Source organism: Onychomys torridus, chromosome 23 (assembly GCF_903995425.1).
Source record: "Onychomys torridus chromosome 23, mOncTor1.1, whole genome shotgun sequence".
Taxonomy (NCBI): domain Eukaryota; kingdom Metazoa; phylum Chordata; class Mammalia; order Rodentia; family Cricetidae; genus Onychomys; species Onychomys torridus.
Window position 1 is genome coordinate 61,451,128 of NC_050465.1, and position 27,973 is coordinate 61,479,100.

Genomic DNA, 27,973 nt, shown 5'->3' on the forward strand with positions numbered 1-27,973 from the left:
CTATGCATTTCCTCCTGGAATAGGCAGTACATTGTTTATCCCATGCAATGGAAAAGTAGGTCAGAAAGGAAGAGGTAATGTGACGGGAACTGATCTTTATGGAATAGCGTGGCACTTTCACGCTCTTCAAATAAGCAGTCATCACACAGTCAGCCTGACCCCATCTAGTCCTTACATTCAGTCCTTGTGTGGAGGTCAACCTCAGAAAGAGCTCCTCAAGGGTTATGCACTCTGTTTAGAAGGAAGACCCAGGCATTGATGAGGCTAGGTTGGATGACCAGTGAAGAGCAGACATATGCCTTTCTCATCTTTCCAAAGTGCATCCCAGGTCTTAAGGGTCCCCAGTGGCCACGCCCTAGGGGCATGTACTTTAAGGTATGGGCAGGTGTAGCAGTTGCCTGCTACCTCACTAGGGGGCAGTACTTCAAGGTCACAGCTAGACCATCTACCCATTACACACTACGGATTGGATATGCAATAGGAAGATATTTCCCTGGAAATCTTGGAATTCAAGAGTTTTCATACAAAAGGGATTGATTGCACAGATGACAAAAAAGGGTTAAAGATCATCCAAACCTGCTGAAACTCCCATGAACACTTGGGGGATTTGGTGCTCATTCTTTTACCCATCTTACTTTCATACAATGCCCCCCATACACTGCCCCACCACTACTACAGTATTGGCTATTTACAGCTCCAAAGTAAAAAGAAACTCATTTTTCAAATTTGGGGGTGGGAGTGCAAGATGTAGTAAACTTGAAACTGAAGGATGCCTTTTATTCTATGATTTGGGCATCAAAACCTTACTGTAGACATACCTCCTTAAATCCCTAAGCCAGACTGCTAAACATATGAACCTTTGGGGGGGTGGTAATCGAACTCTGGGGGCACCTTCAAGACAATGGATAGAACAGTTTCCAAATTAGAGCGCTTTGCAAAAAAGAAAAGGAAGTTTTCTTCTGACCTTGGAAATGAGTAAGGATGATGGACTACGGTCTTTTAATTTGCATTCAGGTTTCAACAACACAGTCACACAAGCACCGGTGGGACTGACGCTGGGTTTCCACTGAAGATTGCTTGTCATTTCATTATGGCTCATTATGTTGATAACTGCCAGCAAGCATTAGAAGTGAGGGCTTTGAGTAATAGAACTGAAATGGCGATTTGAAAACAATACACTTTCTAGAGGAAATACTGCAGTGCTCGAAATTCAATTAGAAGAGGCCAGTTTGAAGACAAAGTCAGAGCCATCCATCTGCGGCCTGGAGCTTGGTCCTTTCGAATTCTTGATACCCTTAACCTTCAGAAAACTTTCTCAAATCAAGACACTTCAGCCTAGGTCTAGGTAAATTTCTATTCATCAGCCTTGAGCTTTTCCAGTGCACATTATCTTAAAAGCTGCGATTTGGGGACTACTGAAGACACTAAGTATTAATCAATCACACTGTTTGAAACAGCTGATGGAGTTATTCAAGGCCATTTACTCAGAGATGGAAACATGGAGGCCCTTCATTCAAGTTGGCAATGGAAAGTCATAATCTCTCATCTGCAGAATGGTCCTGATCTCCGACACTGATAAATTATCCCAAACAAGTGGAGCGCACAGCAGAAGGATGGATTTTCAATTGAAGACTACCGAACAGGGCTAAGCAAAGTAGCAAAATAAAATTGTGGGGTTTAGGGTTTTGTTTGTTTGTTTGTTTGTTTGTTTGTTTGTTTTAGGGCGGTATACAAAGCTAATGACTCCGTTTTTTGCTCACATATTTTGAAATGTATCAGAAATTGCAATGTTACCTTAAACATAACATTGGCTCAGGCTTCTACAATCACTGAACACCAGCAAAGCACTAAGGTCATAAAGGACTTCCTGTTCTTGCATGGGAGCCTTCCCAGCATTGAAGAAAGCCAGACTGCATTCCAGAAGGGAAATGAAAATTCAAGGGGAGAAGGGGCTAGCTAGCCTAGTTATCGGACGTGCATTTACTACTAATAATAAAAAAGGCCATACCAGACGGTGTCATGCTATAATCCCAGCTTGAGGGAGGTAAAGGACCAGGAAAGAGTTCAAGGTTATCCTCAGGCAACAGAGAGAGTTTAAGGCCAGCCTGGGCTACAAGACACTGGGTCTCAAAAAAAATTAAAAATTAATAAATCAATCCTGTTGAAAGAAGAAAAGGAAGTCATGAACTCAAATTCCATCCTCAGGTTCACTGCTTTCTTGGGTCTCTGTCTACAGGCAATATTTGCCAGAAAACCACAGTGCCTCTCTCCTCTGATGGGGCCTTTGAGGGAATGTGGGAGAAGCATTTACATTTCTGTTCCCTGACATCAATCCTCAGGAAGTCTGAAAGGAGCCACAAAAACCAAAAACAAAACCATGGGTATAGAGAGGCCTCCGATGGTTGTATGACCTCCAACTAACTGGGTTGGGTTGTTTTTCAGAATGAGACAAATGTACTATTTGATTTCTATTAAGGGCAAATGTTCTGAATCCTTGACATAGCCTTCTAGAATTTCCACTAGGCGTGAAAGAGAATCTCTGAGCTCTAGCCCTTCAGATGGAACTTATACCCCCCAGTCATGTGGTCAAGTGTGAACGTGTGAGAAGTGCAGAATTTCAGCCTGACCCCTGTCCTACTAATCTCCAAGTGGCTTTCATGGGGCTTCCGCCACAATGACGTGTAGTGGAGGCTCAGCTATGGCTCGGTCTGCTGGCAACTCAACTATGATCTTGAATTATTGAAGCTGAGAGGATTAAGTAAGTGGATCATGAGTCTGAGGCTAGCCCACATAATTTAACAAGATCCTATCTCTAATAAAATTAAAAAGAGCTGGATGTCTGGCTCAACAGTAGAGCTCTTGCTTAGCATATGCATGACCCAGGGTTCTATCTCCAGAAGAAGGAAGGAAGAGAAATAATAATAATAAAGTATCCATCTTTAGCACTAGACACCCTTCTTTGAAACAGGTATAGGCTACTTTTTTTTTTTTAATACTCAGATTGAAACATCTCATTCTGTCTGAACCATATCTACTCATTTTAGGATAACCAGAGGTTCCCTCAAAAGTCCTCCAACACCAAAGGGTATTCATTATTAAATTCTCCTCATTTTTCCAGTGGTGTGGACAGTGTAAACTTTTAGGTGTCTCCTTCTGAATTAGCTGGTGTGACTTGTATTTACCTGGTCTAATCGGCCCCCAAGTGAACAAAAACCTGATTTTACAAGCCAGTGGAGCAGAGTCTCACTTTGGCTAGAAGAATGAGTCTCGGAGAGTGTGTTTTATTTCTTCATTAGTGTGCCGTCACAGTGAGCGATCACTAAATGCGGGGCTGCATAAGAATGCCGGGGTTAAAGACAGCAGGGCGAACAAAGAAGGTGCCTGATTAGCATGGCTGTCAGCACCAGGGAATTGGGTTTGTCACCTGGCTTAACCAACTGGGAAGAACTGATTAGGGGCTGGAATCCGTTTGAAAGGATCCCCTGATGTTTATGTTCCTCACATCTTGTCAAGAGAATCCGGTAAAGCTGGGAATGGGGAGGATTTGTCCGGTGGGTTATCTGAACAAGAGGTTCTTTCAGAAGCTCCCACTGTTCCCTCTACTGAACCATCTACTCAATCACAGTAGAATGAACTTTCTGCAAAGTTAGAAACATCCATGTCCAAGCTCTGTAGCTTTAGCAACCCCGTGTGGCTAGTCAGCTCTAGAAATGGGGAGAACACAAATGAGCAACTGAATGTAGATCATCGCTCATGACTTTCCATTCCAATAGACACACGTTCCTATTGGCTGCAGATTAAACCGTAACTTTCCACTCTCCAGTCAACAGAAAGGGAGAAATAGGATCCTCCGACACAGGTTCTAATCCTGCTGTCTCATCTGGTAATATAGACCCCTGAGTGTCCCTCTCTCAAAGGAGGGTTTCCAAGGTTTACATAATTAATAAAGTTAAAAAAAATAACTCTGTAGAGAGTTGATATCCATCTTTGCTGCAGAACAGGATTAAAAGCAGATTTTTGAGTCCTGCTTGGGCTGCAAACACAGCCACTGAGTAATTTCATTGTGCTAAAGGGGCACAAGTCACTGACATTTGTGAAGGGGATGCCCCCTCCCTGGGAGGTGGTGAGACCAAGGACTTAAATGATCAACTAGAGATAAAAAAGGACAAAAAATTCTCAGATTCCCACCATGTGTCTGACTGTCACAAATATTTTCTCAATCACTTTTTAAAACATAGGCATAGATAGTGAGAATCTACTTCACAGAAGGAAACTGGGGCCCGGAGACTTTAAACGCTCTTAGTCTCGGACTTGGTTGGTGCAAGGGAGCTCTTGCTGGCTGGGAAGTCTGTGAGCCTGTCACAGAAACCCTGGGAGCAAGTCAGCAGGACACAGCGATGGTTGGTCCACAGTCACTGGCTTTACAGGCACCAAGCAGGAGACCTCAGAGCAGAGGAGTGGGAAGAATTCAAAGTGGCAAGAAAGGAACCCCTGCAGAGTTGGTGGAGCCTCACTAACCTTTACTCACAGCTCAAAAAGCTCACAACCCTTGCTCCTCAATCTTGGAGAACACAAACGGACTGGACCATATCAAATTTTTTAAATTTTGGTTTTAGCACCTAAGTTTAAAAATCAGTATGTTTTTGTTTTTCATTTGCAACTTTTTGGAAGAAAGCTAACAATTTGTTTCTCAAAAAAAAAAAAAAAGTCACATAGGTATGATGCCTATGGCAAATAGCCTAACACACTAACACAACACACACATGGCACTCTCTGGAGGTGTTCTATGTTCCCAAGCATCAAGGGGCAGTCACTACATTGGCACAGGCTTAATTAGAATGCTAGACGGCACATCAGAATCAGGAGACTGAAAACACCCATGCTGTTCAGTGTTAAGTTTCCTGACATTCACAATACAGTCAAACTTTACCCAGAAGGAAGGAAAGAGTCCCTGTGTGGGGAGTAGGTGGGGTACCTCATACAAATAAAGAGCCATTTGGTAAACATCAGCCTGAAATACTTCCTCTTCAGCTTGCTCTTGTGCCCCTGGTTCCCAGCAGCCAGGAGCTGTTGTTTAGCAGTGAGTGTAGACGGGGCAGGGAGCTCATTCTTAAGTAAATCACCAAGTTTAACATTGAATCAAAATACTGGAAAACTCAAGATTTAATCAGGTCAAAGGGTTGGGGATAAGGAGAACCAGACAGGGAAAGAATTTAGTCTAGGGAAAGCATTAAAAAAAAAGGAGGGTAAAGACATCCTTGCTGCTATGGAAGCATGGAAACATGGAAGCTTACCCCTTTGCACTCCTTAATCCTGGAAGTTTAATGCCTGATCTGGAAGACCAAGTAAAAGAAAAGAACCTTCCTGGCATACATACTAAGAGTCCTCAAAATGTGTTGGGACATCTTGGTGCCAACAGTCACCTAGTTTATAACCAAGAAGACCTAACACTACAATGTGAGTGTGTGATCAAGTTTATCATCCAAAGTGCTGGGCCCATCACTTAGTTATAGTGTTTACGCCACTACAACAGTAGGTCCTCATGATGGTTTGTTGGAGTAGGTGTGGTTTTATGGGAGGAAGTGTGTCACTGTGGAGGTGGGCTCTGAGGTCTCATATATGCTCAAGCCACACCCAGTGAGACCACTTGCTGTTGCTGTGAGTGAAGAGGTGAGAGCTCTCAGCTCCTTCTCTAGCACCATGTCTGCCTGCACGCTGCCTTGATTCCAGCCTGGACGATGATGGACTGAACCTCAGGACTGTAAGTGAGCCACCCCAATGAAATGTGTTCCCTTTACAAGAGTTGCTGTGGTCATTGTGTCTCTTCACAGCAATGGAAACCCTAAGACAAGCCTTACGCTATCAAAGTCAATCCAGAGGGGATGGCAATTTCACCACAAGTCTGTGATGGACCTGAAACCTCTCTTCTTTCTCCTATTAAAAGTGGTTCTTGATTATGCTACACAGAATCAGATCCTTCCTGCTTCAACTGATCAAAAACCAGGAATGGCTTCCATGTTTAGTGTTGCTGGCCCAGACTGGTCCGTCTGTAACTTACCACAGTTAAAGTTCGAAATAATAGTAGTCTTAGTAGCAGTAAAATCTAGAATGTACCAAGTAGAGTTGTCTTACACATTAGACACACATATCCTACATGAGGTTATATAGTAACAACAGTCCTAAGGACGGTAGAGAGGGTGTATTTCCAACCCCCAAATTCCAAAGTGCGCTGAGTCTGATGCCTTCTGAGCAGAAGAGTGACATGAGAGGACAAATTCCACACGTGACCTCACGTGATAGGCTTCAGTGAAAACAGAGACACCCTGTAAGGACTTGATGAAGTTACCATTAAGCTATGAGGATAACATGTATGGAACATAGATGAGTTTCATATTTAAACTTGGGTCTCATTCTGAACAGTAACACTTTGTATCAATGCAAATACCACAAAAAAATAATTTTTTGAATCTTTGTATGTAAAGCTTTTCAGGACAAAGATATTTGACATATGCTGTTATTAGTCCTATTGACAGATGGGGAAACTAAGGCGTCAGAGGCTGAGCAGCCTTTCTGCTAGTAAACCCAGGTCTGAGAAACAAGCTGTGAACTTGAAGTCTTATATGCCACATTACCAGGCTGTGCCTGGCAAGGCAGCCCTCAACTAGTGCAAAACATGAGCGAAATGCCAGGGGCCCATCATTCCTGCCTGGCTCAAGGTCACAGCAGCTGCAAGGTCTGTGGCAACACCTTGGGAACATTGTCCAAATAAAGTGTGAGGAGAGATTTCCCTGTCCAGCTTCACACCGGGCTTGCCAACACCATCTATTCATTAGCCCAGCATTTATTAAGTGCCTAATATGAAATAAGCATTTATTAGGGTCCTGGCCTAAGTGTTAGGAACACAAAGCTATGATGAAAGCAGGAAGAGGTAAAATAAAAAGCCCAAGCAATGGCCTCAGAGCTCTCTGACTCTCTCTCTCTCTCTCTCTCTCTCTCTCTCTCTCTCTCTCTCTCTCTGTTTTTTGAGACAGGGTTTCTCTGTGTAGCTTTGAGCTTTTCCTGAAACTCACTTGGTAGCCCAGGCTGGCCTCAAACTCACAGAGATCCTCCTGGCTCTACCTCCCGAGTGCTGGGATTAAAGGGATGTGCCACCATCGCCGGCTCTACACTGTCTCTTACAGGACTGCAGCATATTCCCAAACCCTGCCGTCCTCTACCTATTTCTCCTGTGGTTGTCAAGGTTCCCCCAGCCCTCGATGCAATGGGGAAGCCATTTATAAATTCCATTCTCCGCTGTAATTACTCTGTCAGACAACCCGAACACTCAATCTTGGCGCCACAAAGTAGTTTGTTGGCAGCTGTGCATTTTGAAGGCAACCAGAAAGAGTGGAAAAGAGCCTTTCTTTTCATAAGCATTTCTCCTGCTATGATAGGAAGGGGATGCGTGCTTGCTATCTAATTTGCCCCCTGCAAGGTTATCCTGGGAGCAGTCCTGGCAGCCCCCTGCTAGTTGGTAATGAAAGCTGCTGGCATCGCGGAAGACAGGAGACGAGCAAACCACTTACGGGTGCAGGGCATGGAGGCGGCGTCGTTGTCAGCTCGGAAGAAGCCACGGTCACAGGTGCACGAGGTGGCTCCTTCCCAGACGGAGTAGCTGTGGGGTGGACACTTGGCACAGGTGGCATCCGTGGAGAGAGCTTTGTAATATCCAATTTTGCAAGCTACGGGGAAGGAGGAAAAGGAAAACAAACATGAACCACTGTAAGAAGAATGAAGCAAATTGTGAAGCATCAATCTTCCTTGATGGCAGAAGAGGTTGGGGGGTGGGGGCATTGTTTATCTCTAGTGATCACCTGGCTTGAAATGCAGGGCAAAGCAACCTAAAACATGGACTGACGGGCTCTCGTGTAACCCAGGCAAACTTTCTATGCCGCTCAGAGTGGCCTTAAATTCGTCATCCTGCCTCTACCACCTGAGTGCTGGGGAATCAAATCCAGAGCTTCCTTGAAGCTGGGTAAGCATTCTAGCAACTCAGCCATATACTCAGCCCCACAGGCAATTCTGGTTACATGTCAAGGAGTCTCTAAAGGACAATGCCTTAACACTAGTGTGATCAGAAGTTTCCTGGAGCCTCTCTGGATGTCGGCAGCCATTAGAGGCTCTACACCGTTGTTCAATCTGACTGTAGCCCCTTTACAATGCACTAATATTAGCAGCACCTTTGAAAGGAAGAACTCCAGTTTCCACCACCAGGTGATTGTGAGTGTGACACCTTGCACCTGGTTAAGTTTCAGTGGCCATGTTTGACCCCCAAGTGTTCTGCTGCTCCCCTGAACCTGAAATCTCAGCCACTTACTTTGGAATTTGAGGGAGAGAGGGAGAGAGAGAGAGAGAGAGAGAGAGAGAGAGAGAGAGAGAGAGAGACACGCGCTTGGAAGGCATGAGTCAGTCCCTTTCAGGGCAACACAATGAGAACTGCTTACAGACAGATTCTGGAATAGTGTAAGACAAGTAGCTGGATTACAAACCAGCCAGTGTGTGGTGTTTATTCTCAAGGGCACGAAGCCCTGTGTTTCCCTGCCTCCATTTTTTTTTTTTAAGATTTATTTATTTATTTACTTATTTATTATGTACAGTGTCCTGTCTGCATGTGTCCCTTCAGGCCAGAAGAGGGCACCAGATCTCATTACAGATGGTTGTGAGCCACCATGTGGTTGCTGGGAATTGAACTCAGGACCTCTGGAAGAGCAGTTGGTGCTCTTAACTGCTGAGCCATCTCTCCAGCCCCCCTGCCTCCATTTTTAGCGCACGCCCTAGCCCCTTGCAATGAGCACCATTGAGGTGAGGACAGAGAACACAGGTTCACACAGTCCTTTCACGCACCTGACTCGGCTTTCCATGATCTCATCTTTATAAACATCACACAGACACTGAGGACTACTTTCAGTAATGTGGAAAAATTCAATAATGCTGCAAAACCTCATCATAAAAATTAATTAAGAGGGCTTCTGCTCGCTTCCCCTCTTTTTCCTCCCCATGCTCTTCATGATTACTCCCTAAACCTATCTCAACCTAAAATAAAAACTGACCAGCGCCATCAAGTATTGAGGTCACGGATAAGGACAATGATAATTAAGTTATTCCATAACGTCTAAGGATGGGAAAGAAAATGAGCTACGCACAATTTTCTCAGCATGCTTTGCTCTATGCTTGCTTCATTTATCATGTTCTCAGAATGTGTCAATACTACCAAGACCCCATCTGGATGGGGGACTCATTGCATACTTTTCACTAGCCTAACATGCAAGAGACCAGCCACAGCAGCCATCCAGGGACCTCTCTGAAAGGGACAGATGTATAGCCACCCACACATGCTGGGTTCTCTGTAGAAATAGGACTACAGAGACCTGCAGCCACAGAGAGCTGCCACATCGGTCCACGCAGGATCCACTGAAGCCTACCCCGCACCCTCTGGCCTGGACTGTTGGCATTTTCTTCACCATCATCTCCCACAAGGACAAGTGGTAAGGGACTTTAGTGGGCACTCAGAAAGGTGCACACACAGTTATTTCACTCTTATTAACTAACGTTGTTCATGGAATCCCCCTTAACGAGCTAAAACTTTACGGTGTGTGGAGCACCGACACTAAAAGTACTCCCAGATCAGTCTCTCCCTTATTTGCTTTCCGTCTTTCACTGGACCGAAGCACCTTAGAAAAACAAATTGCTTTGGTGGCTGTGATTTATGTGTCTCCCAAGTTCATAGGCATCCCATAATTAGATAAGGTTCAGCTTGCAAGGTGCTTTTGGTCATGTTTAAGATGACCCTAGGGTTTTCATGAAAATCTGCAATCCAGACTTTGGGAAGAAGCAGAAGATGAAGCCTCGTGGTCCCACATCATACAGGAAGGGCCCTAACAGGGATACAAACTCCCTGGGCTCCCTTGCCTTCTGACTGCGCCCGTCCCACCTATCACTCAGTGGTCACAGAGGACAAAAGCAACTCAAGGCAACTAATGTCGGAACAAGACACAAATGATTATAATGTCTTTCAGAAAAAAAAAAAATTCTGTGCGTCCCTAGCTAGTTCACGCACACTTTCATTTTTTAATCATCAAAATCTAAAGTCACACAGTGAGAGGAGAAGGTGATAATTGATAGAAATTAGTCAGGGACCCATCAGTATGATATGAAAACACCACATCCAGAAGCTGGCAGGGGGCGGAAAGGACGTGGCATTCTAATTAGACAACTTCTAGTTACAAAATTCATCTGGAGTTAGTTCCCAACAATCTTACTGCAAGATGTTTCTTCCAATTGGTGAAAGCTCAAAATTCATTGGACTAGTTAGTTCTTCAGTGAATTCAAAGTGGCGCGCAGGGGGGTGGAGGTGTGTGTGTGTACATGAACTGATGTAGTTTTTCTCTTTTCCTCAATGCTCATGTTAAAAGGATACTAAGGATAAATATATGAGTTTATCTGGGAAGTACAAAGTTCTATACCAACTTAGAAAACTGAAAGCTGCATTTTTCAACACATTGACTATTTTTACTCTTAACTTCTTGTTTTTACAAGCACAAGCAAAAAAAAAAAAAATACAAAATTGTCATTGTGCTATTCTCGGCAGCCCTTGCTCCCCTTAACTACATTAAGACCATGTCATTAATATTTCAGGATTCTTAGAAAGGTTCTTTCAAAATATAGTACTGGCTTTTCACACACACAGCCATTTTGCTGCCTACATTTAAAATGACCTACTAAATTGATGGTTTGGTACATTTCTTTGCTCTGTGTGGTTCAGCCTTTCAGAATTTAGCCCACAGATGCGTAAGTGCATCCTACATCTATTCACCGGTGTCCTTAAGCATCTTAAAAAGCTCGCTATCCCTTTTAGTCTCAATATAATTCCTGTGAAGGAGGCAATTGGTACAACACACATTGACAGACACTTATTTCCCATCATTCTCTCTTGGTTGATTGAGAACAGTTACCCTGTGTTTTGGAAAGCAAATGACTTCATAAACAAGTTCAACATGTTTTGTAGAGAAGCATCTTTCTCTTGCATTTCTCCCAATGAAGCTGCACAGAATGGCTTACCTATGAACAGGGGTCCCCCGTGGAAAGATCAACCCAAAACAGCAAAGCCAACTTGCCATCCAAACCCATTTCTATTTGCCTTATTCACTTCATTATGCTAACGTGAAATAAAGGGAGATGGGGATGTAAGAAAGGAAGTAAGACCGGGAGTAGGAGGAAGAAAGAAATTCCGGCCAGGTGGTGGCGGCGCATGCCTTTAATCCTAGCACTCGGGAGGCAGAGCCAGGCGAATCTCTATGAGTTCGAGGCCAGCCTGGTCTACAAAGTGAGTTCCAGGAAAGGCGCAAAACTACACAGAGAAACCCTGTCTTGAAAAACAAAAACAAAACAAGAAAGAAATTCCTTTCATCAGGTTACCTACAACCATAACAAGGTTAACTTTAAGATTCTTCAAAGACAGAAGAATATGCAGCTTTTATTGGCCCACATGTCTCAGCACACAGGAATATGAAATAGGAAGGTCGCCATAAATTCTAACAGCCTGCTCTATGCAAATTGAGACACTGTCTCAAACAGAACAAAAAGCGAATGTAAATTCTGAATTTTAAAATTATCAATATTGTTTTGCTTTATTCTGATCACAGATGAAATGAGCTGGATGTAGCCACTCATTTAAAAAGACCCTGCACAGAGCATGTGGGTGGCTGAAGGCTAGGAGATTTGGAAGCCAGAATTCAACACAAAGAACTACAAAAAAATAAAATGATAAAATAAAATCCTGTATGAATGGTAACAGCCATTTTTCTTCGGGAATTGCAAAAAGATTCACAGTACTTGGCTGTCTTCGTAGTTCATTTTAAACTAATTTGTAAAATAACTAGGAAAGGCTATTTGGGTGGTAAATGTCAAGCATCCATTGAACATTTATTGTATTTACACAAAGTATTTCATTTAACTGCCATAATAATCCGTGTGCTTCAAGCACTAATGCTATTCTGACGGTGCAGGAATCCAAGGTTGTAAGCAATCCTCAAAGTCATGCAAGCATCTCATTCCAGAGCTCCTGTCCCCCTAGGTTTTATGCACTGCAATTAGGATGGACATTCTGCAAACTTCTGACTCACAGGGAAGATAGGAAGGGCAGAGGTGTCGCTCAATTTGCATCTTCCCAATCCATGTCTCACTGCTGCCTTTGACAGCCATACTGTCACCCATGAGCTACTGTCTGGTCTAAGATCCCCCATGGATGTCACTTCCCTACTGGGAAATTGAGGGTGACCAGCTAGAAGAGTGAAAAAATACACTCCAGACCTCAAGCCCTGCCCCCAAAGAGGTCCTTCATTTTACATTGATTATCTATTGGATGCACCAATAGTTTTGAGTAAATAATGTCACCACCTTGCATTTCATCTTTTACAGTATTTTTTAGGGTCTGGGGAGATCACTGAATGACTATGGTGCTTTGCTGCATCAGCAAGAGGGTCTGAATTGGGATCCCCAACACCTCAACAACAACAACAACAACAACAACAACAACAACAACAACAAAAATCAGGTACATCACATGCCTGTAAATCCCAGGCCATACTGGAGCTCCATGGCCAGCCAGTGTAACCAAATCAGTAATCTCCAGAGGCCTGTTTCAAAAAATAATGTAGAGCTCTGGCCTCCATGCACACTTGCAAATACACATAAACATAACAAAAACATATATGTACATACAATTGTTTTCCAGTGAGACCACTAAACACCTTAAACTTGCTTTTCAAGTTTTCCATTGTAGTTCTCTTGTGGAATAGTCCTGTGGAAATGGTAGCTCTGAGCGTGCGCACATGCACGCGCACTTCTTGCAGAAATATATACAGTAAGTGGTGGGGCTATCCCAGCAGCACCCAGGAAACTTTATCAACACACCCAGAACCTACCTCAAAGAATGTGATCAATGTCCTCAAGCCCAGCTTTCAGGTAGCTAATCTCTATGTAAAACCTAATTTGAATTACAGTCCAAACTAATAGGGGTTAAAGGTTACATTCCCAGGTAACAGATTGGTCCTTCAAATAGAGCCTCCAGAAGGTGATAGAAGAAATTCCAACCAGAACTTCCTAAGGAGAATGGTCCCCAAGGAGTATCTGGCTCTTGGCTGATAGGCCTCTCTCCACTTTTCCCTCTGGATGAGATACACATGTGCACTTGCTGCCCACTACCCAATAGACACAGCTTATTTTGTGTATTTACAAGTTTATACATCAAAGGCACTTACTGACTGTTATAATAATAAATCACTTTTCTAGTTAAGTGTTCACTTATATCACAATGTAAGAATAAATAAGGAAACTAGCTTGTATGATAAGGACTGCTGCTTTCAACATTTTATAAAAATACACAAGCCCCAGTAACATTTGAGAGAGCTGTAAACATTAGCTGATAACCCTCTTTCTGTACAGATTGGGAAACTGAGGCAAAAAAAAATCAAGGATTAAACACAAACAAGCTTGTCTTTCTCATCTAAGCAATGTCATCGAACGTTGCTAACATCTTCTCTTACTTCTAGAAGCTACAGGGTGGTGAAGACTGGCAGCCACTACAGGAAGGAAGCTCTGGTTCAGGACACACCAGTAAATAGGACCAAATGCTGCCTAATATGTATCATTCAAATCTCGTTGCTATATTGAGAATAAATGAAAGTGGACCATTAGAAAGATCTTAAAGGTTAGCTTTCATTGGAATCAGTAGGCTCTTCTGTGGAGCCAAATAGTAAATAACTTAGGCTTTACAGGCAAGCTCGAAGAAGAAAAGGATTATGTAACAAAATAGAAAACAAATTGTTAGTGGTTAGACTGGAAATGATTGTAATAGTTAACTACTTTTTTTTTTGTACTAGATATTTACTAATGAGAACAGAATTCTTTATTGGAGATACAACATTTCTCTTAATTGGTCTTCAAGGAAAGTGTTTTCTATTACCAAATCAATTGCAAATGCCATCCATAAAAACATTACTAGCTTTCCAGGTCATATAAAAACTGGTAGCAGGCTGGATTGGGCTCAGGGGGCTCTATACTGTCAGCCAGTGGATCGAGATAAACACTCTCAAATGAATGCCTTGCCCACGGTTCTTTTCTAGAGCATGTGAGAAAGGACTGGGCTGTATGGCCCCTGTTCTTTGTTTGAATAAAGAGGGCTTGCTAACAGTCACTGCAAAGTAGAAAACTTCCTATCAGCCTATCTTACTGGAAACAATAATTACTACTATACACTTTTAAATTGATTTTTCTTCCCTTGATTAAAGGATGTAGCCTGGTCTAGGGAGGAGGGAGGCAGTGCTCCCCTATTTTCTGATCCCTTTCTTTTAAGGTCTTTCAAAATTCTACATCTTTCTTTCCTTGGGCACTCAGAACTGGAATGGTTCATCTACATCATAAAAGAACTGGATCTGGTAAGGCTCACCCAAGATCTCGGAACACAGGAAGAAACCGGACACTGATGAGTTCAAGGTTAACCTTAAGTAGCAGTGAATTCCACCCAGATAGGGCTAGATGACTCTGTTTAAATAATAATGATGGCAATGATAATGAGGATGGTGGACAGGAAAGATGGCTCAGATGTTAAGAATGCATTGTTCTTGCAGAGGATGTGCGTTCAAGTCCCATCACCCATGCTGGGCAGCTCACAACTGTCTATAACTCTCTCCAAGGGATTGATGTTTCTGGCTGTATGTAGTAGGACCAGACTTGCATGTACATATCAATACACAGAAACACACAGGACCTGGGTTCATATGTCGGCTCAAAGCCATCAGTAACTCCAGATTCATGGAATCCAATGCCCCTTTCTGGCCTCTGTGTGCAGCAGGCAAGCATGCCCATTTGTATACAGGCATACATGTAGGCAAAAACATTCATACACATCAAATAATTTTTTTAAGTTGTAGTTATAATGATACTGGTGTTTTTGGATCCTGAGTGACTAAGAACATAACCAGTGACTCTCAAGGACACATGTGTTCTCTATGGAGTGGGCTCATTGCAACTCCAAGTCAGACAAGCAGAGAAGGGTCTAAGAGCTTGGTAAGATATATAACTTGAGTTACACACTTAGATTATGCTGGGGATTCCTAAGCTTTTGTTTGTGACATTAGAGGACCAAGAGCTGAAGCTGTGGACCACCTGAGGCTAAGTTCTTAGAATGCTAAAGCTCAGTAAATTCTAACCTCAGTTCAGTGTTTTCTACTCCTGCTTCTCCAAATAACATAGGGAGTTAATTAAAGCCCACATGCCAGGCTCCATGTTTATGATTGTCTGGTGGGGCCTAAGAATGCCCACTTCTTTAAAATTGAGGCTAAGAAAACCCCATTCTGAGAAGTGTCCAGTTACAAACAGATCCATCTCTAGGGTGTGTGTGTGTGTGTGTGTGTGTGTGTGTGTGTGAGAGAGAGAGAGAGAGAGAGAGAGAGAGAGAGAGAGAGAGAGAGAGATTTGAGTGTATGCTCAAGTGCCTGGGGAGCAGGGGCAGGTTTCAGGAGCCCTGCTCTGTCACTCTGCCTTATTCTTTTGAGACAAGGTCTTTCACTGAACTTGGACCTGGGCTGGCAGGCAGCAAGGCCCAGAGATCTGCCTTCCCTGCTCCCCACACCACTAGCGTTACAGATACACACACAGCTACATCAGGCTTTTGACATAGTCATTAGAACCTGAACTCAGGTCCTCATTCTTGTACAACAAATACTGAATAATTGCTCTAGCCCCATCTCTCAATGAAAAACCGTCAATGCATAGTTCAGTACTATTAAGTTCAAAAACACTTCATTTCACACATAAACACAATTTTTTTTGTTTTGTTTTTTTGTTTTATTTGTTTTTTAAATCAAGACAGGGTTTTACATTTGGGAAGGGGTATGTTGTCAGAGATGTGACATCTTTGTAATGCATGAATAGACAATTCATAATAACTTATGTTACTCTGCACACAAATAATTTGCCTGTAACACGTAGAAGATGGAACCCAGTAGAGTATCCTTATACAAATGCTAAAGGTCTTGCTCCAAGAGGACCAGGCACCAGAGTGAATGTCTCTGGTCCCAGAACTTGGGAACATGAGTTTCAAGGATCATCTGGTCTCTGTAGTTTAACCCCAACTTGAACAAGAGTGAGGCTTCATCGCAACACCCAGATTTAAAGCAGAGTTACCACTGTTGCCTTTAAATACTATGCACCTGGACTCCTGATCATTTCTTTCTTCCTGCACATTTCCAGCTCCTTGATAGTAAGAAGTTCAGGAAGGTAAAACCAAATTGTTTTTAAAAGTTACTAAATTCCGTAACTATTTGGGCAATGTCTAATATACACTCTGGGGAACATAGGAAGTCAAGTTTATACCATTCCGAGGAAAGTTGGCTTGGTAGGAAATATTTGGGCAATCTATAAGAGAGATACACTGTGCAGTTTTTAAGGCTCTAGCTTGGTACAGGATCCTCGGGACTCCCTTCTCAAAGGCTCTCAGGGAAGTGGTAGACACACAGATTCTTGACTTGAACCAAGTTTGTCAAGGGCTGGCTAACCATCCCTTCTTTAAAAAGCTCAGGATATTTGGGCCAGAAATATTCTGTTAAAAAAACAAAAAAAACAAAAACAAAAAACAAAACAGAAAGAATGCAGTAAAGGATGACATGGGCAAGAGAAATGATCTCTTACCCTACAATTCTATCTCTTCTGCCATCCTTTAGAAATGTGTGATAATTCATGCCAACAATGGCAAAGACTAGGCTTGGTTCCCAGTCCTTCCATGACTGAAGTTTAGGGAACAAAAGTCCAGGCTCCAGCAGCCTTAACAAGTTTGTCTTGGTTGCTGGCCTCAATCTGCAAAAAAACCTAGTCAATGTGATCACCTAGGAAGGGGAAGAGAAAAGGGGGCCCGGTTACACCCACCAAGACCATTTTCCAGACATTGATGGAACTTTAGGTTTAGAGGAAGAACAGAGAGGTGGGGCAAGCGGTATTCCGGTAAGCATAAATAATCGGGCCCAGCCAAGGTGTCCTCCAGTCAGTGACCATTCCCTCAATTGGGGATGGGTGAGGTGGTCCAGAAGTCTTTCTTGCTTTAGCAATAACAAAGGGCAGGTGTCAGGAGGTGACTACTTCTGCTCCAGGGTGTGACCCGCCCTCATTGATAACTGCCCACATCTGAGAACACTGGATTCCTGGAATCCAAGGTGACTCAAGAGAACAGATTTAGGACAAAGACTCATCTCGGTGGCAAAGTACAGGGGTCAGGCAGAGGGAGGAACTGGAGATGAAGACTTCCATCCTGCTCCTTGTCCCTGCGTGGGCTCAAGTCAAGACGATCTAGCTTCTGTCTGTTTTGCTAGATTTTATTGGATGTGTTAATTTAAACAAACACTGTAACTATGTAGACTTTCCGAGTCTCACCTGTAAATGTAATGTAGAGATTGGTTAAGATAATACCTAAACGAATGAAGCAATGTGGATGTGCTCACTCAGAGTTACCCCCTGGGTGAGGCAAAAATAGGAGTAAGCCATACTGAATTTCTTCATAATATTAGGGTTTTTTAAAAAAATAGAACTAAATACAATTTTTATCCATTATAATTTTAATCTACCCTTACTAGAAAACAAACAAACAAAACAACCAAGACTGAATTAAGCTCATAGCATCTACAACTCATTTAATTGCGAAATATAAGTAGCAGGTAATTTTTATTCAAAACTGTCTAGTTAGATAAGTCACTGGGTGGGGTTCTTGTCAGGACACTCCCTCTCTTCCTACAGGCCCAGGCCTATCTGGGTTCGCCAATACCTTGCATTGCTTCCTCTTCACAGCTAGCTTTCAGGACAACAGACAAGATAGGACAATGGCAGAAAGAAGCTGCGTTGAAAATTGCCTTGCTCTTCCATGAACAGAAGGCGGTGTAACCCCATAAATAGGTCGGCAATTCCAAAGTGTCAGATGTGGTCGGTTTTCACATGAGGTGCGGTAAATTCTCTAGAAGCAAATTCAAATGACGTGTGCTCATTTTAAATCAACTCCATAAAAGTTGTTGCACACTAGAAAAGGGCACTCCCGTGAAGGATAGTACTGTGGCCCTTGGTGAGGAGTTAAATGCATGCAGTTTTGACGGGCCAGGGTTGAAAAAGTTCTCCTGAACTTTTGTGTGTAACAGACCCCAATAAGAACGTGTGTTCATGGAGATGGATGAGAGGCTGACCTAGGGTACTGGAGAGGATCTACCACATCTGGTTTTCTCAGTAGGGTCTCTTTCACACTGGGACCTGGACTGGTTAAGCCAGCCAGTGGGCCTGGTGTTAGAAACAAAATTAAGAAGAATCCTGATGTTAAGGAAAAGCTGGCCAAAGCAATTCTTTTTGCAAAAAGGGTGCAGCATAAACGGAACCAGACCAGCTTAACAACGGAGTCATCTCCCATGTGCATTTGGGGTGGGGATAGGAAATGTATAAATTATTTCAAACCGATACAGTGGTACCCATTTTAAAACAGAAGCTAACAACAGAAACCTGTAATCACAATAAGGTTTTTTTTTCCTTTCTAATTTTAAAACATGTATTCTGCTAAATAAAGATACCTCCCTCCTACTCTAATCTTATACTCATCTTTCCACTTAGGGCATTGAAATTTTGCTATCTAAAAAAAATACAAATCCCTTATGTGAGTACCACTGGAAAAACAATCAGGCTGGTGGTACCCTAAAGCCTATAGATGGTCAAATTTTAAATATTTCTCCCCTTTCATGATGACTTTCCTTCTGAATTTTACATGAGACCCCTATGGCTTTCTGTGGTAAGGAAATGATAACTTGATTGTCCTCAATTGATTTCATGAAAAATCAGAACTTGAATGAATGAATCTATAAAAACAAACTCAAGGTCAAGAAAAAGATGGAAGCACTCGCTTGCCCTATAGAGATACACCGAAGTGTTTGTTATTCAAGGGCTGAAATGTAAAAGAAGCACATTATACAGAAAGCCAAAGCTGGGGGAATGACTGCATAGTTAACAGTATTGTAGCTCTTGCAAAGGACCTGGCTTCAGTTCCCAGTCCCCATATGGTGGCTTCCCAACCATCCCAACTCCCATTCTAAGGGAGCCAACATCTCCTGGCCGCTGCAGACACCAGGCGTGCATGAGGTACACATACATACATGCAGCCAAAATGTTTACCCACATAAAATAAGTAACTCTTAAAAAAGAAAAAGGGAGGGTTAGAGCACTTGCCCCACATGCCCAAGGTCCTAGCTTCACGACTGCAAAAAAAGTTAATTAATATGAAGAAAGCCAAATATTTAGGATGAACTAAATGTTAAAAAAAACCACTAGACTGTTAAGCAAATGTCTTTAGTTGAAATGTAAAATTACTCAAAATAATTGGTGAGACTTTGGAAAGACTTAAATGAAAACTACCATCTAACCATCCATCCTTAGGGAGGGCACATCTGTCATAGCCAGGACTTGTCAATCAGCAGCCACCAACAGTGACCTTGATCCCCCAAGATATTTTACAGAGCATGGATTTTTTTGTTTTGTTTTTTATGAGTTTCTATTGTTGTCGTCACCTTTGCTGCTTGGGGTGCACGCAGACTCTTAGATCATTGGACCCACTGGTGACAAGCAACAGAGACAGCTGCTGCTCCTTCCTCATCCCCTCCCCACTCTCTCCCAACCTGAACGTAATGCCAGGACCAGTGTGGACTTGCATCACTGTGTAACGATTGCATCTACTATGAGATACGCGGGCTGCTGCAGCCACAGAGCTATCCGTCTTTCAACAAGCACTCAACAACCTTTTCATAACGATCCCCTCAGCATCATGAGGGTGACTTTACTGAGCATATTCTGAGAGCTAAGAGGCTGAGTCTACAGAGCGATCGCAGTTCACTCTCACATCTGAAGGGTGATGTTTAGTAGAAGGGACTTAAGATTTTCAGGAGGATTCTTCCTATACACCTCACCTAGGCGGTGCGCTGTAGAAGTAACAATAGGAAAAACAAAAACAAATACAAAAACGCCACACAAGGCAAGAACGCTGAGTATCAACCAATCAGCTGGAGAAAAGGCTTCTGCAGGAAGCCAACTCCATCTGCAGAAGCTAAAACAGTAGTTATTGATTGTCAAGAAAACCAGTGGGGTGGGCACTGATGGTGTTTGCCAAGCTGGTGATTTGCACAAGAACCAAGAGGAGGCAAAGCGCTTTGCTTCTGGTCCTACCTTTCAAGTGAAGCCTCATTCGCTATGCCTCTCTGTTTATTTCAAACCAAAGGCTGCAAAGGAGACTGGGAAGGAATGAGATAGGCTGTAAAGCTGGGGCCAGAGCAAGAGAAACACCTGTTAAATAATTATTTGATTAACTCAGGCAACATAGCTAGTCATTGTCACCCAAACGACTTTATAGCCAGAGCTGTCACCAGCCATGATTTATGCTTCTGAAATGACTGGAGTCATAACTGCTGGCTGAGCTTCTTTTTGTTATGTTGATGGAGCCTGAGGATTTCAGCGGGAAGAAAAGAAAGGAGGGTTAAAAGAACTCACTTTCCCCCACTGCTGGTAATTAGCAGTGTCTTCCTGGTCTTTGTGGAGGTTTTGGATCACTATCACCTCCGTGCCCTTCAAGCTTTTAGTGTTCTGTGGAGTTTTTGAAAGAGAATTTTAAAGCTCTGAATCTACATGACGTTTTTTAAAAAGTGATTTATGTTAAACAGATACGATCATGCTAAACATCTGGTTTGGGTATGACATGTTAGCGGATTAAAGCTTTTATATAACTATCTGCCAGCATTTAAAGTTATATGTGTTGGTTGGACTATTTCAGCATTGCTTGATGTCTGAGGAGAACAAAATAAAACCTCTCTGGGAGTTCCCTGAAGAGACCTCGTCTAGACCAAGTGAAATTTATGGAGAAGCTACACTGCTTTCAGGCTGATGAAGAGCAGAAGAAGGGGTCATTGCAAACCCTTGCAGCCCAAACACCTGGGACCGCACCAGTGATCTTGCTAATACACAGGTATTGCCAGTACTGACCCGCCATCTTGGACCACTTAACTTCCACGCACCTTGTGATAATCCCAAAAGCTGAGTGTCTAAGTGTTTGTGTGTGCATGCACACAATTTTATGTATTAAGAACTCATCAGCTGGAGGTGTCATTGTTCCAAGAAGTCAGTCTAAATAGCTAGTCAAATACAAAGCCTGGCAGTGGAGAGCACATCCTCTTGACAAGCAACCCTCCCGAGGTTTACCTGTGGGCTCTTGACTGTACCACATCCCCAGAGAAGAAGCAAGGAGATATGCATTCAAATCCCTCTTGCAGAGAAGGAAGCGCTGGTCTTTAGCCACTCAGGACAGGCTGGTAAGCCAGGCTGGTCCCATCTTCAGGGGCCCTGGGAGGTTCTGCAGCAAGTGCTGTGGCAGCCCCTGGCAGCCCAACCTCCTCTGTCATCATATTGAATTCATGGGAAAGGGCAGGGTGCCAAAAGTGCTCGCAGGTGAATTCTTTGTCCCTTTCAAGTACATCTGACTTACACTGATGACTTAAAACGTGGTTATCTTTTGTTGCGGAGGATTATCGGTTAGGTCAGAAGATCACTTCCAGATGTAAATAATAAATCACCAACAGGAATGTAAGGGAAATATCAAGTCACAGATTACACATTCGTTCATTCTCAATTAATATTCCCCATATCAAAGGAGAATAATTGGGGTGAAAACACAATATTATCGAACATTGCACGATGCTAGCACGTCCCCAAAATGTTGGGTCATGAAGGAAGAAAAAAGGATAGGGAAGCGTCTTTCAGAAAACCTGAGTGGACCCATGTAAAGAAAACAGAGGCTTAAAGCACCTGGTTTTTCCCACTAAATAAGGAAGGGAGGGGAGGACGGAGGAAGAAGGAGAGGGAAGAGACAAGAAAAAAGGAAGGGAAGAACAGAGAGATAAGGAAGAAAGAAGAAAGGAGTAGGGTGGGTTGGAGGGAAGGGCTGGGGAGTGGGAGGAGGGAGAACAGAGGAACCCATGGTTGATATGTAAAATGAATAGAAAAATCTTACTTAAAAAAATAAAATAGAATTTGAAGAAGTATTACCAATTTTAAAAACAGAAGGATAATGGGAGGAAACGAGAAAGGCAAAGGAGGGAGGGAAGAGAAAAAGAAAGACCAAACCAGAGTAACTGTCAAGGTCGAGCGAACCTTGTCTCAACTCACCCCAGAGCTACGGGATGTGTATTCATTCAAACAGAGCTTTAGATGGCCTCCAAACAAAGCCCTGGACATTGAGAAGGTTTTCTAAGGTTTATTCACAAGAGGTGTTGTACCTGGATTCTGGAAAGGGAGTTTCTTGATGTTCACTAATGACACTTCTTACATATTCATCCCCGAGCAGCTTACAAGTTCCTCCTAATCAGCTATCCTTAGCAAGTAGCAAGTTTTGTGTTCAGAAAACCGAAACAGTAAGACCTGCATTTTATTTATTACAATGGAAATTCTAATTTTTTCCTAGTAGAGTGTAAGGATTATGTCCTTGATTAAGTCACCAGCCTGCGACTGCATCCCAGCCTAAAGAGAGGGCGCATGCTCTCTCTCTGTTCTCTTTTCCTCACTCTCTCCCTCAGTATTCTCCCCCCTCCGTGCGGTCTCTCCCCCCCCCCCCCCCCCCCCCCCCCACCCCCGGTCACCATACATCCAGCACTGGATCTTTCTGAACCAGGCTCAGATTTGAAGGGAAAATGGTGACATCATAATCCTTCTCCCAGGGGGAAAGCGATGTTGTAAGGTGGGGTGGTTACACAAAGAGCAACTCACAGCTGTCCCTCCAGCCAGGTTAAGACTCCACAAGGCCTGTCAAACACATAACCAAGTGGGATACAGGAAATGGAAAAGATGACTCTCATGCCAGCCTTGGCATTTACCAACTTACTTGGTATATACATATATATAAAAAGAAAGAGTCTCACTAAGTAGTGCTGGTTGGCCTGGAACTCCATATACCAGGCTGGCCTGGACTATACAGAGAGCCACCTGCCTCTGTGCTGGGATTAAAGGTGTGTGCAACCAGACACAGTTTTATACTTCTAGAAGGGCACTTCCCACACAGGCATTGGCTCTGAACCAGTCTAGGATGTTTTAAACTTGGCTCAGAAGTTGACACTCCAATCTTCCTCCCAGGACTGACTGGTATGGTGTTCCTGATAAATTCACTGTTCAAACTCAACTTTAACTTACCTGTCTTATGAGACTCCCAAGGCTCATGCATTTTTTAATTTTTAAAAAATTTCCCGGCCCCCTCCCACATAGGGGTCATTTTGAGATCAGTCTCACACTAGGAGGCTGGTGTAGAACTGACTGCACAATGAACTAATAGATTGGCCTCAAATTTACATCAATCCTCCTGTCACAGCTTCCTGAATGTTGGGATTACAGAGAAGAGCTTCCACACCCAACAGGTGTTATGGAGAAGTTAGACATATCTGTGCCCAGATCAGCATGAGAGAGGATGATAGTCAAGGTCTGGGCTTTCACAGGCTCACATTCTAGTGGCAAGCAGAGAATTCAGCATGTGAGGAGGATGGAGCTGGGAAGTCAGCTCAGAAAGGGGCAGGAAGGAGGAAAAGTACCCGGGGAAGCATACGAGGAGCCAGGAATGAGAGTGGAAGACAGAACAGAAAGGAGAAGCCTGCTGTTTGGAGCTTTGAGAAAGAAGAACACTGAAGCCAGCTCCTGAGAAGACAGATGCATGTAACAGCCCTTAAGTCTCAGATGCCATCCTCGGAGTAGCAATGGGATCTGAAGCTAGGGAACCCATAGGCTAGGGCCGGTGCTTGCCTTCCATGTACTCTGGAAAAAGATCCCACTGGCTATTGGAATGTGGGCCACCCAAACTATCACTGAGTCAGAGGGTCTGCTGAGGTAACCCAGAGAGTTGGGTGGAGGAGGTGGAGGTAGGAGACAAGTTCCATATCTGTGACATAGGAGACCAACCTTGCTCTTCCTCACTCTCAGAAAACATTCCCTTAACTAGACCTGAGATTCCAATCAAGTGACACAGGAGAGATTTTTATTTCCCCTTGGCCCTGTCTCTCACCATGAGTCACGTCTAGATACACCTGCGCAGGGCCATCACTTCCATGGCTAATTAGGCTCAAGACGCCTCTTGTACTATAGCCTTTAGGAGGTTGGAATCAGGCCTTGTCCTGACCACTTAAGGAGGGCCACACCTTGATAACAGCCTCATGACAGTACCATGACTCCCAGGGACCCACCAGGGGCCACCAGGGGCGAGGTTCCTGGATTTGATTCAAACCGGAATTCAACGCAGCTGGTGAGAACCTGTGAGGGGTGCCAGTTCTGAAGGAAGCATTATTACAGGTTTTGGAATGGCATCAGGTAGCTAGCTACCGGTACGGGCAGTGTTGTGCTGGTACTCAGGTAAGGTACTCCCTTCTTTTGGCCTCACTGACAGGTAACCTGACCTCACTATGAGACGGCAGGTCACCTACCAGTTGGTATCTGAAAAATGAAGTTATCTGTTTTAGATTTGCTTCTGCATTCTTTCTTTTCTCGATTGCTCCTGATTTAGGAACTTCGATCTTCATCTCAAAGGTACAGGAAATGAGACCCTTTTCCAGATGCCTAAAGCTACCAGAAAATAGGAATAAAGTCTCATCTACAGACCACTTCCTCCCCTACTTTGCTTTTATTTTTTTTTTTTTAAAGACAGAATCTATATAGCCCAGGCTTGCTGGGAACTCATGCTCTTCCTGCCTCAGCCTTCCTAGTACCAACATTACAAGTGTGTGTCACTGATGCCCAGCGAGGGCTGCTCCTTACTGTTCATCTCCACATACTGTTCATCTCCACAACTGTAATTCAAAAAAAAGCAGTCTTTTGGAAATCTGTGGTGCATGTCCCTCTGTGGAACACACTCCAAGCTGTGCAGCAGCAAGTATGCCTGTTCTATTTACTGTCTGAGCTCTGTTGATTCCAACCGTTCTAGGAACTGGAGCTGCTCACCAGCCCTATCGCGCATGCTCACCAAATACAATGAGCGAAGCCATCCCGCTGTGTTTAGCATCTCCATGTGGATGACCACCCCTAGCACCTGGACATAAAAGGCAACTTGGATGACCCACCCTCCAGCTAGAAGCTATACAAAGATTTTTCTCAGGTTCTTTTGCTTGTTCCCCTTGCCTTTGTGACTCGCATTTCCCGTCCTCCCGACAGGACTGGCTCTGTTGGAAGTTGCCAAACGGGAAGCTGGGACAATCCCACCCTAGGCAGGCAGAAAAAAAAAAGAAAAGGATTGCTGATAATCCCTGCTGGCTAGGAGGGGCAGGGGAAAGGGCTTTCTATGGCCTCTTGTGATAGAAGCACTTGTCGCCTAGGGGTTGGAAAGAGCAAGGGGCTGGGATTGCCCACCAGGAAACATCTAGAGGACAGAATCATTTTGAAAAGTTACAATACTTAGATCTCAATAATTTTCTGAAGAGAGACAGCAGTATCTTGGAGGTGTGGAGTCGGTAAGGAAAGACAGAAGCCCTATCCCAGGCAGGCATGGGAGCCCAGGCAGATAGGATTAGAGATAAGGTCCCAACTGGGTTAGTCACACCCTCCCACACACAATTCACTTGGCAAACTCTCACTGCCAAAGCAGGTTCCATGCTTCAAGCAGAAGGCAGTACAGTCCAACACCCAGGGTGCCCAGAAAGGTAGTTTCAAATAAATTTTTGGAGTTTTTATCCAAAAGGTCTGGGAATAACAAAATATGATCAGTTTTTTAAAAGCAAGAATACCACACTCCTGTGGTCACAGAAGAAGCCAAATTTCCCCCACTGAACTTTCTGGAAAGGGGTCAGAGACAACAGAGTCTCAATTTGCTTTGAAGTGGGAAGCAGGAGGTTATTCAAACACAGGAATCAAGGAACGGAGAGAAGGGATGGAGAAGAGGCAACCACTGAAAGAGTCAGGAAACCCCAGGCCCCACTTCTGTTCTCAGGCCTATCTGCTACAGGTTGTCTGCCTACCAGCCTGCCTGCCTGCCTGCCTGCCTGCCTGCCTGCCTTCCTTCCTTCCTTCCTTCCTTCCTTCCTTTAAAGACATCCTACCTAGGAGGACTCTGGTCCTGTTTAGTATCTGTGCCAGGATTTAGGAAGAACAGTAAAGATTAGTGCATAGTGTATTCTACAAGAACCAAAATAAACATCCAAATACAGGCCTGAGCACTCTCATAGAAGAGCCCAAATAAACAAAAGCTGTCTGCCTCTGCTACAATCTGCAGGGTCCCAGAAGGGTCTCTGGAACCAAAGTCTTTTCCCTTAATCTAGAGTCTCCCCCACCCCCTTCCTCTTTACGGGCCATTATGGAAGTCAAAGGATTTTAAATACTCATTTGGGTAATAAATAAAATGTTCATAGATGATTATGCCACAATCCCTAGTGCGCTCACCCCATCCTATAGGCAATACAATTCAAAGACGAAGAGTTATATAAACCATGGCTCCCATTTGGCATTCAGCCCCCATTTGTCCCTTAAATGCCCTACAACTTCAGTAGGAGCAGACTGCACACCATTTGTTCTCATCTCGATTGGTGCTCACACGTTTGCAATAGCAAATGACTCAAGTTTTAACTGTTTTCTGAAACCCAAAGGCAGGCACTCCCTCAAACATAGAGCATTACAGCACTCGGGAATCAGAATTCAAATTTATGCTTGTATGTGCACTACTTCTGCCTTTATGTACTGAACACGCACCCACTTCCTTTCTATGACTCAGCACCAAATGAATGGGGTTTCTCACCTTCATCTCTCTCTTCTTATGTAGGAAGCTTTAGAGTCTCACTAAACTTTGGGAGATGTTCATTGCAATTTTTCTCTTCCATCCCCTGCCCCTGAAGACAACTTCTCACTGTGTAGCCCAAGCTAGCCTTGAACTCATGACCCTTTTGCCTCAGCCTTGAAGCCCTAGGATTTCAAGTCTATGCTATCATACCTGGCTTCTCAAAGCTTGTTGCTGAAAGTTCAGGCAATCTCTGACTTTTTCCCCTATAAGTTGATGATTCTGAGCAAATGAAAGAAAGCCATCAATCATCCTTAACATTCATGCTTTATAATGACATGATAACATTTTGATGAACCCCCTTGACAGTTCTACTTTTAGTATGCATTCTTTGAGAAATATACAATGGCACATTTAATGCCTCTTTAAAATATATTTGCATTTTTAACTTTCATAGCGTCTGCATTCATTTGAAAATTTCCTATGGCTTATATTTTATTATATCCCACTCTTTGATAGTTTTTCTTTTAAACTGTGTTAAGCTACTTAAAAAAAAAGGGAGATTATGAAATAGTTATTATTTCATGCACAACAATGCTTGGTGCATGGAACATTAGCCCAGAGAGCTTTTATATGAACTCCTCCTTCCTTATTCTGCGAGCTGTTCAGACTGTCTTTTCTACCTACCACTGTGACGTCCAGAAGTCAACTTCACTCCAAACTTGGGCTTGTGTTAAGGACAAGGAGAAAGCCATATCCAAGGCCTGTGTATATCCCTTCTGTTTAGATGTTACAAGCTATTAAAAAGTAGGCTTGCCAGGCAGTGGCGGTGAACACCTTTAATCCCAGTGCTCAGGAGGTAGAGGCAGAGGCAGGCAGATCTCTGTGAGTTCGAGGCCAGCCTGATCTCCAAAGCGAGTTCCAGGACAGGCGCAAAGCTACACAGAGAAACCCTGTCTCAAAAAACCAAAAAAAAAAAGAAAAGAAAAGAAAAGAAAAGAAAAGAAAAGAAAGAAAGAAAGAAAGAAAGAAAGAAAGAAAGAAAGAAAGAAAGAAAGAAAGAAAGAAAGAAGTAGGCTTGAGATTGTCTCAGGGTTTCCAAACCAAATGCCAGAGACTATAGGAATACTCAGATAGGAAGAG

General features: G+C 43.4%; 1 protein-coding gene across 1 annotated transcript in view; it reads right to left on the minus strand.

The window, feature by feature from the left end:
• Nucleotides 1-27,973, minus strand: part of Epha4 (EPH receptor A4) — a 133,738-nt gene that overhangs the window by 57,194 nt on the left and 48,571 nt on the right. Inside the window, exon 4 of the mRNA XM_036173016.1 lies at nucleotides 7,566-7,721. Within this exon, the coding sequence (XP_036028909.1) occupies nucleotides 7,566-7,721 (156 nt within the window). The remainder of the gene's footprint in view (nucleotides 1-7,565; nucleotides 7,722-27,973) is intronic.